The sequence below is a fragment of the Elaeis guineensis genome, chromosome 1 (assembly GCF_000442705.2).
Source record: "Elaeis guineensis isolate ETL-2024a chromosome 1, EG11, whole genome shotgun sequence".
Classification (NCBI taxonomy): Eukaryota; Viridiplantae; Streptophyta; class Magnoliopsida; order Arecales; family Arecaceae; genus Elaeis; species Elaeis guineensis.
Window position 1 is genome coordinate 158500689 of NC_025993.2, and position 12965 is coordinate 158513653.

The window sequence follows — 12965 nt, forward strand, 5'->3', positions numbered from 1 at the left end:
TTATTTCTTTATTTAACTGACTTTATTCATAATGGACATCGAGAGAGTGCAGTCAAATGCAGCAAGTGCAACGCAGGAGCAAAGCACTTGATGAATGATTTTGTCGATCACGAATATTTAATAAAATTTGATAAATATCATTTTTCGAAACTTGGGCATGGTATTTCTTTTTGCATTCTTAGTTATTTGTTAGAACCATTATCAAGTAGTGTTTGTTTTTCTGAGGGGAAGGGAGAGGAAGACCATCCATGTGCAGTCATTCAGGTACAGACTTTTCAAAGACTCGCCATCCAAGAATTTAATCCATAATTTCTGGTTGCTAAGGTCTAAGCAGAGAGGTGTGTTGGGTGGATGTCTGGCCAGGACACCACCTCCCAAGACCCTTTCAGTACCACGCGATGCAGCAGGAAGAAAGAAGAAACAAAACAAAAGGAAAAACAATCAAAATACGTGGATCAGCCACAAAAGGGCTCGCCTCCACGGGACATGCAAACTTCACTATGAAAAGAAAATTTTACAAGAGGAGACCTCACCCTCAACCCTTGTACACCCAATTCTCTCTCACATGAAGTTCCCCTCACAAAAGCTCTCTCTCTCTTGGAGACCCCCCTGAACCCCTGAAGAGCCTGGCGACCGCTGTCCAGGAGCCTCCTGCTCCTTCTCTCAAAGCGCCTCACGCCCTTCTCTCTCCTCTCGGTTCGTACGGCGGCGAGAAACCGAAAAACCACTCCTCTCTGTTACCTCACAGGCTTTTTATAGGTTTAAACAGGCTTTAAACCTTGATTAGAAGGATTAGGAATCCTAAACAAAGCCAAAAATCCCTCCGGACCGTTGGATCAAGACCGTGAGCGTCCTCGACCCTTAGATCGCGCTCCGGTCCACGAAATAGAGCCGTGGACCGCGAGAAACGCGTGGGAAACGCCCACGCGGTCCACAGACCGCGCCGTGGACCACCCGGTCCACGGTGGACCGGGGATGGGCCAGCAGGCCGCTGGGTCGCGCGTCCCGCTTGGGCCTGGGCCTGGGACGCGCGTCCCGCGCAGGCCTGGGTCGCGCGTCCCGCGCGGGCCTGGGTCTCGCGTCCCACGCGGGCCTGGGACGCGCGTCCCGCGCGCCGCCGCCTGCGGCCGCGCTGCTGCCGTCCGCCGCCGGTCGCCGGCGGTCCTCCGCCGCCTCGATTTTCGTGCCATCTTCGAAAGCTCGTATCTTCTCCATCCGAGCTCCGATTCAGGTGATCTTGATCTCGTTGGACTCCATTTTTCGCCGCGAACCTCGCTGTGGGCTCAATGTGGGCTGAATCTCGAGGCGTCAAATCCTAACAATCTCCACCTCGACTCGATATTCGGCCTCCTCCAAACTCCGAGAGCTTCTGGATCTCCTCGCCCCCATGCCCTGGGGCAATCGCCTGCTGATCATGGATGGGCAAACATGGGAGTCGAGCCAGGCTGCTCGATCCCATCTCCGTCGTATGCTGTGCTCCTCCTGACCTGAGACCTGCTCGGGGCATCATCCTGCGGCAATAGGAATCTTACCTTGCGACGTCGCCTCTCGTCCTCCCGAGTCTCCTGTCTCGTGCCCGATCCGCCTCCTGGAGCTCCACCTCGCTCTGGGCTCCACCTGGCTCCCGATGCTCCACCTCGCACTGGGCTCCCTGCCAGGTAATAATGTCCTCTGCTCCCCTTCTTCCCCTCCAGCACAATCCTATCGCCGCGTAGCACCCTCAGGATTCCTCCACCAGCTACCGTCCTGTAGCCTCTCGAATCCAGTCTGCTAAGTGAGATAAGATTCCGTCTGAAATCGGGTATGTATCGGACCTCCCCCAATCTCCTCACTGCACCGTCATGTGTCCTCCAGCTGACCGTCCCAATGCCTCTGATCGCACAGCTCGATCCATTCGGCAGATATACAGTGCTCTCACTGTTCTCCAGGGAGTCAAACTGCTCCTCTCTGCAACACACATGATAGGGGCATGCAGAATCTAATATCCACTGCTGGGAAGAAGTAGATACCTCGTCAGATATCTCCAGGACATCTCCATCTGAATCACTGCCGGCCGTCGCTACAGCAGCCACCGTCCGATTTTTCAGTTGAGGGCAATCTCTGGCTAGATGCCCCAACTCCTCACACCGGTAACACCTGGTTTTGCTCAAGTCCCTCCTGGACTTAGACCGCCCTCGATGCGATCTCCTGTCGCTCCGTCTACCGCCTCCTGCACCTCCAGAAGCCACCAAAGCTGAGCTATCGACACCTGAGCTCGAAGCTGGGTTCTCCCTCCTGAGAACCTCGTTCTGGAGTATCGCCGCGGTGACCTCGTCCATCTTGATAGTGCTCTTCCCCACTAGAAGAGCAGTCACCAAGGACTCGTACGAAGAAGGAAGCGACGCCAGCAAAACCAGCGCCCTGGTCTTCTCCTCAACGTTCTCGCCAACGCTGAGAAGGTCGGTGAGGATCTTCTGGAAGTGGCTCAGATGCTCCTGCACGCTCTGTCTCTCAGTCATCCGCAGTTGGTAAAACTGCCTCCAGAGGAAAAGAGTGTTGGTGAGAGACTTCGCCATGTACAACTCCTCGAGCTTCGACCACAGCACCGTCGGGGAAGTCTCGCTCAGCACATGGATCACCACCTCATCCGCCAGGTACATGCGGATGGTACTCACCGCCTGCATCTGTAGCCGTTTCCAATCCCGCACCTCCATGGTGGTCGGTTTCTCATCGCACAAGAGAGCATCGATCAACCCCTGTTGGATGAGCACGTCCTTCACCCTTGCCTGCCACAAGGAGAAATTGCTCTTACCATCGAACTTGTTGATCTCCATCTTGATTGTTCCTGTTTTCTCCATCTTCAGTCTTGCTCACCACCACTGCAATCTGCGTCCTTGTACCGCCTTGCTCTGATACCACTTGTTGGGTGGATGTCTGGCCAGGACACCACCTCCCAAGACCCTTTCAGTACCACGCGATGCAGCAGGAAGAAAGAAGAAACAAAACAAAAGGAAAAACAATCAAAATACGTGGATCAGCCACAAAAGGGCTCGCCTCCACGGGACATGCAAACTTCACTATGAAAAGAAAATTTTACAAGAGGAGACCTCACCCTCAACCCTTGTACACCCAATTCTCTCTCACATGAAGTTCCCCTCACAAAAGCTCTCTCTCTCTTGGAGACCCCCCTGAACCCCTGAAGAGCCTGGCGACCGCTGTCCAGGAGCCTCCTGCTCCTTCTCTCAAAGCGCCTCACGCCCCTCTCTCTCCTCTCGGTTCGTACGGCGGCGAGAAACCGAAAAACCACTCCTCTCTGTTACCTCACAGGCTTTTTATAGGTTTAAACAGGCTTTAAACCTTGATTAGAAGGATTAGGAATCCTAAACAAAGCCAAAAATCCCTCCGGACCGTTGGATCAAGACCGTGAGCGTCCTCGACCCTTAGATCGCGCTCCGGTCCACGAAATAGAGCCGTGGACCGCGAGAAATGCGTGGGAAACGCCCACGCGGTCCACAGACCGCGCCGTGGACCACCCGGTCCACGGTGGACCGGGGATGGGCCAGCAGGCCGCTGGGTCGCGCGTCCCGCTTGGGCCTGGGCCTGGGACGCGCGTCCCGCGCAGGCCTGGGTCGCGCGTCCCGCGCGGGCCTGGGTCCCGCGTCCCACGCGGGCCTGGGACGCGCGTCCCGCGCGCCGCCGCCTGCGGCCGCGCTGCTGCCGTCCGCCGCCGGTCGCCGGCGGTCCTCCGCCGCCTCGATTTTCGTGCCATCTTCGAAAGCTCGTATCTTCTCCATCCAAGCTCCGATTCAGGTGATCTTGGTCTCGTTGGACTCCATTTTTCGCCGCGAACCTCGCTGTGGGCTCAATGTGGGCTGAATCTCGAGACGTCAAATCCTAACAAGGTGTGACCAATAGAAGAAGCCTTGGACATATGAATTAGCATTTAGTATACAACCACTGTTGACTATATCTGAATCCAAGCATCAGGTGGGAACTGGTATGCTAATAAGAAAGAAGCGAACCGGACTGGTGAGGCTGAGTATTTTGGAAATTAGATGTATTCGGTTTCCTGGCCAAAAGCCTGTTTTTAATGTTAGAAAACATGATAAAATTGGATCCTTGATTTTGTGGAAATCATAATTATATATTTATCAAATTAGATTTCGGTCTTCTTATATTCGAATATCTGTTTGGATTTCATAATCAAGAAAGAGATATGATAGATTACAGGTAATGCCCTCTGCAAACCACAATTGCAGTATTTCTTTTCTCCACCCCTGTAATTTTGTTGAAACAATCCTACTAATCAACACACACCGGGCATCCCGAAAAATGGATGTCAAATCTAATTCTCTTTTATTGTTATGTTTCTAAAAGTTATCTGTATTTAGTTAATCGGTATCTTCACTCTTCAATAGAAATTTCTGTCAATGATATTCACACAGGTCTCAACCATTGAAACTGTATTATTAAGAAAATCTATGATGGTGTTTTTTTTTTTCAACTACATTTAAAGTCCTTTTGCTTAGAAACTTTCAATCCCATGAGCTTTAAACAATTTAATGATAACAAAACTTACAGAAGTAATAACATCACAACAATCCATGAACCTAAATGGCAAAAGAACATATTTTGCTGCATCTACAACACAATCTTTAAAAAAAAAATGGTCCGTGTCCGGCAATATTGACAACAATTGGTACAATGAGTGAGAATTTATTGAAAAACAAAGATTATTTGATCGATTTAAGAGAAGTCACGCGAGTGAGCATTCGATGGGAAGGCCTTGTGGGAATCGCTTTGTATCCTTGCAGTAATCATAGATCATGTAATTGTTTCGCACCCATGTTAGCTTCTCTTGACCTGTGGTGTCTAGCCCTTGGCTCATCCATGAATCATTTGATGAACCAGAGCCAGTAGAGCAAGAAGAAGTGCCTGAAGACCACACACAGGCATTAGCACTGAAACTTCTGAAGGAAGCAATGAAGGGTGCCTGCGTCCAGTCAGTCTTGACAAGGCCTCCTCTTGTGGCCCAGTCATCGGCGTCCCAGAGGCTGCAGTAGATCCTCATGGCTTGGCTGTTTGGAAAGGGGACTCCAGAGGACTCAAAATTCTTGAACACTCTAATGGGAATGCCATCCACAGAGAAGCTGAAAAAATTGCATTCAGTTAGACCAAAGTAATGTAAGAGGCTATGTCTGTGAATTACTCGACACTGACCAAATATTACTTATCAGTAGATGAGAGGCACCAAGATGGCTTGGGTCGCTAAATGGGCCTCTTAGATGGCCCAATTATGCAGCCTATAATTGAATGAGATTTGAGATTGTAATAGCAGGCATAATTCTGAGTGTTCTAGCTAAGAAATGAAGAATTTTGGAGACTTTGTACATTTCTTTTCAGATTTTATAATGATAGTTCATGGGTGAAGTTGTCGAGGATTAGCAAGGAGACAAGAACTAAAACTGAGAAAGTAAATACGTTCTGTCTTGATTAGATAGGGAAAGAGCAGGAGTCAGATTTATTGAGGTAACGAAGAAAGAACTTCAAAAGTTTATAATAATTATAAATTCAGGATGAGTTGAGTAATCATTATAGCAAGTTCATACGTATGATATATCTGACATCGGTCTCTTGCTTCACAGAGCCTTGCTATATATTAAGATATTTTGTAAAAATTAGCCAAATCTGCGGCTCTGGGTCTCGGTTTTGGTTGGTTTAGGCCAAACGACACGTATACCGTGCCAAGAAATTGAGCTTCATCTGCCAGTTACCTACCAAGCAAGATTTTGTATCACATACCAATTTTTTTCCTCTGATCTTAAAAAAAAAAAACAAAAGGAAAAAAAAAAAAAAGAAATGTATCATAGACTGTGATACAGCGGTTCAGAGGCTTACATGATGTTAATGGGATTCCAAAGGACAGAATAGGTGTGGAATTCCACTGTAGGATCAAACCAGAGATAGAACTGCTGCTCCCTGTTCCCCTTCCCCTGGGTGAACAAGTTGGTGTGGAGGATGTAAGGATCTCCACTGAGGTTCCCCAGGAACTCGAAGTCGATCTCATCATGCGCTGGACCTTGGGATGATAGCTACAAGCATTACATGAATCAATTATCAAAGTCTTAGTTCTAAAGGTAACATGATCAAGATCATACAAAAGAGGTCAAAGTAACATAGCATGATGCCAAAGTCTTACATAGTAGGCAGTGACAGTGCCTGCAGAGTTCCCTGGGACAAGCTTTAGCTGCATGCTTATCTCCGCAAAGAGGTATTCATTCTTCGACTGGAATCCAGAACCTGAAGCCTTGTCTAATGAAAGTGTGAGCAGCTCTCCATTGTCGAGTATCTTCGCACGACCGTCTCCCCACGTGATGTCAAAGTCCTGGTAGAAGTTGCCGCCATAGGCAACAATCACCAAGCTGGATGCCAGCACAAAGGAAACAAGCAACATTCTGGTGCTACTGGTGATGGAGGACCTCGACATGGTCAAATAAGAGGTGATCAGGACCGAGTTTGTGAAACAAATGGAGCAGGTTGCATGGAGAGCTTGAGGAGCCTTTTTATACATAGAGTCCGAGATGTGGACCTGTCTTGGTGTTTGATGAGTGAAAGAATGGTGCAAAGCTGGCAGGCACGATTCAGGAACAGCTGTGGGTTTGGTGACTTGTGGTTTGGATCATTTGATGGCTTTCTTTTTTGAAATGAATCATTCTTATCTCCAGTATAAGTCTAGGGGACGGACTTATCATTGTGTTTGAATGGTTGCAGCTCTGGTTTAAGGAAGGGGGCTGGGTGGGGACAAACGCAGGCGGTCGAAGCGAAATTCTTATTGCACCGCGCGCGGTGCAGCTCGTTCTGCACCGCGCGCGGTGATTGGCGCGGAAACCCCCCTCCCTCGCGGTGACCAATCACCGCGCGCGGTGCACAAAGAATCGCTCCTGCAGTCGAATAGGGATGGGAGAGAGGAGGGTACTGATTGTTGCATGGCTGCTGGATATTTTGCGTTATCTGGACTGGGTATTCTCTATTATTCTATCCCTTTCGCAGCTTGGAAATTTCGACTTGGAACCTTTGGAAGATGAACATGTTACAGCTGTGGAGGCCGTCCCACTTTGAATGTTGAATTGATTTCGTCCGACTGACGCTGATGGCTTTGCAGTGCAGCCCAGCCCAAACCAACCTATCAGCGGCCACAGTGGTTGGCCCTCTCTTCGAATCACGAAGAGAGTCGTTTAATGAAGAAGACTTATCTTCTGGCCAGTTGACGAGTCCATTGAAATTTCTTCGGGATGATGAAAGCTGCTTGATTTCTTGGAGAAAGATAATGAAATGAAAGCTGTGTGAACTAAAAAAATTCTTTTAATTAGTAAAACCGGCTACTTTCTGAAAAAAAAAAGAAGTTAAATTAAGTTACATGTTAAGTTCAAGTATGGATTTTTTTTTCAAAAAACTAGACATGAGATTTCTGAGTTTTTTTTTTTTTCTAGGCTATCTAAGATTGACCTCTGGGTACGAAGGAAAAGCAGTTGCAGCAGTACATCCAAACATATTTCTATTCTCATTCAGCACAAAAGATGTATTTAGTGCATGGTCAAAATCAGGATCAGAATGAATTGAAATGTGAATTGGATCGACCTTACCCCCCTTGAGGTATTTGCTTCGTGACTGCAATCAACATTAGAATTAAAATAGATTTGAATACTTGATGATCTTGGTGGTTCATATACTGTCCACCAACTAAAAGACTATTAAGCCATCAATGCTTACTTTTGGAAGCAGGGTTCTTTTATTTTGTCTCCCACTTTCTGATCTCAGATTTACTGCCACCGTTATGTTTGAAATTTTCACAGTACTTCAAATAGAGAAGGGAGGAGATGGTGGTGCTGCAGAGGTTATTGTGGCCGGGGACGAGCGTCGGATCTGGAGATATAGTGATCCCAAGGGCCCACCTCTGCATCTCACCCACCAAAAAGGTCAAGTCACCTTACACCGTAAGGTGCTGTTTGGTATATCACTAGTGGTGATATAATCACTGGAGTGATGTGATCATTAGGATGATATAAACATTAGGATGATATACAAATACTGAGGTGATATGTAATTACCGTATTTGATATATCATTAGAAATAAAATTTCACTGTGTTTGGTATATCATCAAATAGTGATAGTAATAATATATAAAATACCATAAATAGTCTTATATATTAGTATATAATAATTACGCTACAATTTAATTAAATATTTTTCATTTTTAACTCCTCACAAAAACATATAGCAGTGGTAATAATAATAATATTTATTTATTTATTATTATTAGTATAGGTATTTATTTTGATGAATCTATTAAAATGATATTATGATAATATTATATATAATCATGCTTGATTAGGCTTAGCCAATTTTGACCATCAATATCAGGGCTGCCCATTAGGAAAGATTTAACCTATCAAAATAAATTGAGAAAAAGAACCGCATGAAGGATTTAGCATGATCCATCCTTGCCAATTAAGCATATCTACCTATAGAAATAAAGTAGGTATTTAATAAATAAATAAAATGTATCCATATCATTTAACTAAATCTGTCAATAAAAATAAAAAATACATCCAGTAGATAGGCATCTATAGAAAAAAATGAGAAGGATTTTTATTTTCTTTTCAATTTGCTGATTAGAAATATTTTTATTTCAAAATAATTTCAGCATATCACCAGTGCCTGGTGATGTGCTATCACCTAGAGTATGCGTAGTGATAACATCACTATATTGTACAGTGATGCTATCATCGAGTTTATCACTGGATCCTTCATTACTGGATGGAATTTTATAATATCAAATAAGTTGATCACATCACCTAACTTACATCACTAGGGTGATGTGAAATATCATCCCTTTTCAAACAGCACCTAAAGGCTCTGGGATTATGGAGTCAGGTGGTCGATAGGGATATGACAACGAAGAGGCAAAGGAGGAAGGCGGGAGGGGAAGGAATTAATTACTGATTAAAAAAAAATATATTCTAGGTTCCTATTCAAATCAATAATTACTGAAAGTTAAGTCACAACATCATATAAAATCTAATGTCAATTTTATGCAATATATCCATAAAAATTGCATGAATTATCTTCCCATTTCACAAGCTCCGCATGAATCCATAGATCTTGCCAACTTTAGTTGATAATTAATTTGTGAAAGGAAAATTGTACACTTCCTTTATGAAATATAAATTGCTCAAAAACACATACTGCTAGCTTCTTATGAAGCTAGTATTGCTGATTACAATTTAGAAGGAATATTTAGAGAAAAATCATGAACAAGACGATGGTTGAACCGTAGCTTATGAGCTCCTTATTCACAAGCTTGTATAAATATTGGCCAAGGCTGCTAGAATTTGCTTTATATAGATCAAGTAGAATATGCTATGTGTAGTACAGGTGATTTAGAGATAAATAACCATGGATACTCTGGCAAATATCTTTGCGAATATATCGATGCCCCTCCCATTAGATTTATTGCATATTTATTCTTTGAAAAAATTTATGTGCATGTATACCCCACAAATCATCCTATTTTCATATCAGTGCCCCTCCCATTAGATTTTTATGCTAATGATGTTAATAAAGAATATTTTTTGGTACCATTTAATGCTATTACACTTATATATTAATACCATAAAAAATTTAACATTTGGTTTTTGTCTATAAGAGATATATTTATTTAGTTTTTTTCACTAATATTAATGCAATAGGGAAATAAAATTATTTTATAGTTAAATTAGTTGTTTCTTAATACTATTAGCCAAAAATCTAATGTGAGGAGTAATTGTACAAAAAAGGATGATTTGAGGTATATATGCAATTATTGGTTTTTTTTAGATGGTAGATATACAATAAGCTAGTTTTTAAGGATATGTATGTAAAAATATGATTACGTTTAAATCCCCAGATAAATCCTAATTCCTGAAGTTACAAGCTTTGTGAGAAGTCAACAGAGTGTGCTTGAATTCATTTTTATGGAACTGGTTAAAGTATACTTGCATATGTATGTGAAAATAATAGCCAATAGAAAGAAAATTTATATAACCAGTTTCAGTTGTAACAGAAAAAACTATCTGGTTTCACCCTACAGATTATTTGTTCACAAGAACCATTTAGGATTTTGATTTTGTAGAAATTGGTTTTTGCATGCATCTTGCACATGTTGTATTATGTTTATTTGCACAGCCCAAGTTAAGCACAGGTCTAATGCTCCAAGGTTGGGCTTATGCATAGCTTAGATTCGAGTTGAATTGGCTTTCGGCCTAACGTGTCTATACAAATTTAAACCATGTATAAAATCATGTCTACATTAATTGGGCCATGTGTCCTTTTCTTTGTCTCCCCATGGAGCTAGATTTTCTAAACCAATTTCTACCAGGTTGCTTGTTTAAGTGCAATCAGCTTGGGCTCAAATTTTTTGGGATCCATGACTCTTTGAATTTGAAGATTGAATCCAAGTTTGGAACCCAATGGTTTTTTTAACGTGGGCGCGGGCTAGGTACAAAGTCACATAAGGTACAATCCAAATCTAGGTTTCAGAAGCTGAACTTAATGAGTCGGCTATCCGCTTCATTCGGAGGATCAAATCATAGGTGAAGCATACAAGCAGGGAGTAGCCAGGGATTACAGAGCAGGCTGGAGTGTGGCACAATCTCGGCATTCCCATCATTGTCTAGTGGCTCCGACGATCCGAGTATTTGATGATGGAGTAGAGCATTCGGGAGTGGTTGGAGGGTTGGCAAGATAAATCGCTTAGGATGATGGGTAGGGTGATGCTTGTGAGATCAATTCTCAATACTATGCCCATTTATCTTTTGTCCAATATCATTTTCTTTAAGACCTCTCTCCTATCATTAAAGCAAGTGTTTACGAGCTCCTTGTGGGGCTCGCATAGGAGAAGGGTTGGGGTACACCTTATGTCATGGGATGTGATCTATCAGTTGATATGCAAGGAGAGTCTGGCATCCAGTCTTTGTCGACCAAATAAGAGACTAATTGTGAGACATGCAGCTAAATTCCTATTTGAGCTTGGGTTTCTTTGGAGCACTATGATGAAGGTAAAGTATGATCTATGGATTGCTAGAGCAGAGATCCAAGTTGATCAGAGTTGCTTATTCACGTGGAAGGAAATCTATAGTCATGCTCCAGAGTGGTGACTCGCACGAGATGGTTGATTGGGATGGCAGTGGATGTCTCTCAAGCTACCTAGCTATCTAATCTCCCTTTGGGGTAATGGTCAACGACGATCAGCATGGAGGTGGTGATGAGCATATCAGTCAATAATTTATTCCATCCAAGAGAGAGGAGATGGGACATTGATCGAGTTGCCAGTCTATTTGGGGAATAGTTGGTAGAGAGGGTTTTGTCCTTGATGATCCTTGCTTAAGTTTGCCTGGACATAAGTGTGTGGAGAGACTCATGCAGTGTGAGGGCTCCAGGCATAGATATCTATCACCTATATAGAGAGAATCCTATTAGGAGCTTGGATGCTACTAGGATTTGGAGACTAGGGTCCATTCGAGGGTGAGCCTTTAAATTTGGATGTGGCGTGGGGTTGCTTCCTGGCTAGGATAGCATTAAGAGATCGTGGAATGGATATTCCTCCAACATATCCAGTTACTACAGAAATGTGGAGACTAATGAATATGTGCTATTCTAGTGTCGGAGAGCAGGATAGGTGTGGCACCTTATCAGCCTCTCTTCGACGATCACTTAGTTTACGATCCAATCCAACTCTTGATTTTCTTTGGCAAAGCTCTACTAGTTAGCTCACTAGAGTAGAGGGTATCAGGCCAGCCTATTTGCTTACTAGATCTAGCTAGTCAAGAACAACTGCATCTTTGATGGCTGTAACCAACTTGTGAGGCTTGTTCTAGAGAAAACCTTGACTCAAACGACTGAGGTTATTGGTATACAGTCAGATGATATGACGTTGACAACTTAGGATTTCTAGGACTCCCCTTCTACTCTTGTAGTGACCTATTGTGTTTTCCTCACCAAAGAGCCTCCATCCCTGAGTTTTCTTTAGATCAATTCGATGGTAGTGTGTCCGATAGTGGTGGAGGTATAGGGTTTGTCATCCGACACTCGAGTTTGGACTTTATGGTGGCTGATTGGAGTCACCTACTTGATATCTCCATCTCGAGGGCAAAGCTAAGGGCAGTTTGGGCCGGTATCACCTATACGAGGAAGATGCTATGGATAAACCATTTTATCATCTACCATAGTGGTGAGATGGATTTAAGGTAGTCGGAGGCTGCACACTTTCATCCCCTACTTCATGATATTTGAGAATGGTGTGGGATGCACCTCTTTTGATATTAAATATATCTATTGAGAGACAAGCGATGATGCAGCCTAGATTGCCTATTATGTAGCTCACTATTTAGATGACGTGCTATAAATGAAAATAGCAATGGTGCGTTTAGAATTCAGGATATTTTATTTTCTGATTTTGTGGGATATATACATATTAGACTTTTATGATAATTTTAATTTTCATCAAAAATAAATAAATAAATATCTATTCATTTACTCAGCTAGAACACCCTTCAAAAATAGTAACAGTAAAAAAAAATTAATCGATAAAATTAATTTAATTTAATTGAAAGTTCTTAATTCATCAGCTATGATATCCATCGATCTTGTGGTTCTCAATCGATGGATTCATTGTACAATTCACGAGTTGAATAAAGAAATAATAATAATAAAAATTATGTCATATAATTTTATTTAAAAATTAAATAAATTATATTTAAATAATTTTAAAATAAAAAATTAAATTAAAAAAAATATCAATTTTGACCCTCCCGTGTTTTCATTCTTGTCGTTGAAGACAGTATTATTATTATTTTTTTTTTTTTTGATAATATGGTATAATTGCACAATCCTTAGACAAGGAGGACACAGAGACAGAAATCACGTATCGCTCCTCTGTGGCGTTTTC

General features: G+C 43.0%; 1 protein-coding gene across 1 annotated transcript; it reads right to left on the bottom strand.

The window, feature by feature from the left end:
• Nucleotides 1–4590: 4590 nt before the first annotated feature.
• On the bottom strand, nt 4591–6757 carry LOC105039293 (xyloglucan endotransglucosylase protein 7). Its single transcript, XM_010915399.4, has 3 exons — nt 6179–6757; nt 5878–6071; nt 4591–5129 (listed from the first exon to the last, which is right to left on the bottom strand). The coding sequence occupies exons 1-3, from the start codon at nt 6548–6550 to the stop codon at nt 4736–4738; spliced, it is 960 nt and encodes a 319-aa protein (XP_010913701.2). The 5' UTR covers nt 6551–6757; the 3' UTR covers nt 4591–4735.
• Between the last annotated feature and the right edge of the window lie 6208 nt (nt 6758–12965).